At 45.9% G+C, this 1970-nt stretch overlaps 1 protein-coding gene across 1 annotated transcript in view; it reads left to right on the top strand.

Moving 5' to 3' along the window:
* Positions 1-42: 42 nt before the first annotated feature.
* The window catches only part of LOC107574536 (kinesin-like protein KIF1C), a 29889-nt gene continuing 27961 nt past the window's right edge, over positions 43-1970 (top strand). Inside the window, exon 1 of the mRNA XM_016260993.1 lies at positions 43-215. Coding sequence (XP_016116479.1) covers positions 93-215 — 123 coding nt within the window. The 5' untranslated portion in view covers positions 43-92. The remainder of the gene's footprint in view (positions 216-1970) is intronic.

The raw sequence follows: 1970 nt of genomic DNA, 5'->3' as shown, positions 1-1970 counted from the left end.
TGTGTGTGTGTGTGTGTGTGTGTGTGTGTGTGCAGCAGAACGACCCAGCGTTCACGTCCCAGCAGCAGGTGTATCTGGACATCGGTGAGGAGATGCTGCTTCATGCCTTTGAGGGCTACAACGTCTGTATATTCGCGTACGGTCAGACCGGAGCCGGAAAATCCTACACCATGATGGGAAAACAAGAGCCTGGACAACAAGGCATCATTCCACAGGTATGTATTAGGGCTGTGATGATAAATCGATGCAGAATTGATTCGTGGATTGATTCTGAGATCTTCCGAATGCATGGTGATTCTCTCTGGAATTGATTCTGAGCGTAGATTTTTACAGCAGATGGCTCTACTCTAGTTTTTATCCGCACACTCACACATTAATGAAGAAGAGCACTTGTGCGTTCGGCTGAGTCTGTAATTTCACCTCGGCTCAGAATGCTTTTATGACGCCAGATTAATGTAAACACAGCCCACTGTGAACACCCTTGTGATTCGCTTCTACTTTTTCGAATCTTATGAATGATTATTTTAGGTTTGAGTGTGTGTAAGGATTTGGAAACGAGCAGAGTACAGCTGTTTCTGAAGCATGCAGCGCCACCTGCTGTTCACAACTATAAGCTCAGAATCCACTCGAGAAAGAATCGCCATTCATTCGGAAAATCTCTGAATCGATGCAGAATCATTTCTCGATTCGCGATGCATCAATTTATAACACACACACACACACACACACACACTCACTCAATCAGTTTGAATTCAGTGAGCGTGTTATTTTGCTGTGCTTCTGTGAGTGTGTCACACACACACACACACACACTCACGCATGCACGCACGCATGCACGCACGCACTCACTCACTCACTCAATCAGTTTGAATTCAGTGAGCGTGTTGTTTTGCTGTGCTTCTGTGAGTGTGTCACACACACACACTCACACACACACACACACACTCACTCACTCACTCAATCAGTTTGAATTCAGTGAGCGTGTTGTTTTGCTGTGCTTCTGTGAGTGTGTCACACACACACACTCACACACACACACACACACTCACTCACTCACTCAATCAGTTTGAATTCAGTGAGCGTGTTGTTTTGCTGTGCTTCTGTGAGTGTGTCACACACACACACTCACACACACACACACACACTCACTCACTCACTCAATCAGTTTGAATTCAGTGAGCGTGTTGTTTTGCTGTGCTTCTGTGAGTGTGTCACACACACACACTCACACACACACACACACACTCACTCACTCACTCAATCAGTTTGAATTCAGTGAGCGTGTTGTTTTGCTGTGCTTCTGTGAGTGTGTCACACACACACACTCACACACACACACACACACTCACTCACTCACTCAATCAGTTTGAATTCAGTGAGCGTGTTGTTTTGCTGTGCTTCTGTGAGTGTGTCACACACACACACTCACACACACACACACACACTCACTCACTCACTCAATCAGTTTGAATTCAGTGAGCGTGTTGTTTTGCTGTGCTTCTGTGAGTGTGTCACACACACACACTCACACACACACACACACACTCACTCACTCACTCAATCAGTTTGAATTCAGTGAGCGTGTTGTTTTGCTGTGCTTCTGTGAGTGTGTCACACACACACACTCACACACACACACACACACTCACTCACTCACTCAATCAGTTTGAATTCAGTGAGCGTGTTGTTTTGCTGTGCTTCTGTGAGTGTGTCACACACACACACTCACACACACACACACACACTCACTCACTCACTCAATCAGTTTGAATTCAGTGAGCGTGTTGTTTTGCTGTGCTTCTGTGAGTGTGTCACACACACACACTCACACACACACACACACACTCACTCACTCACTCAATCAGTTTGAATTCAGTGAGTGTGTTGTTTTGCTGTGCTTCTGTGAGTGTCACACACACACACACTCACGCACACGCACACACACACACACACACACACACTCACACTCA

This window comes from Sinocyclocheilus grahami, unplaced genomic scaffold, assembly GCF_001515645.1.
Source record: "Sinocyclocheilus grahami isolate Dianchi unplaced genomic scaffold, SAMN03320097.WGS_v1.1 scaffold2264.1, whole genome shotgun sequence".
Taxonomy (NCBI): domain Eukaryota; kingdom Metazoa; phylum Chordata; class Actinopteri; order Cypriniformes; family Cyprinidae; genus Sinocyclocheilus; species Sinocyclocheilus grahami.
The sequence above is the reverse complement of the archived record's forward strand: the minus strand, read 5'-3'. Positions and strand labels throughout refer to the sequence as shown.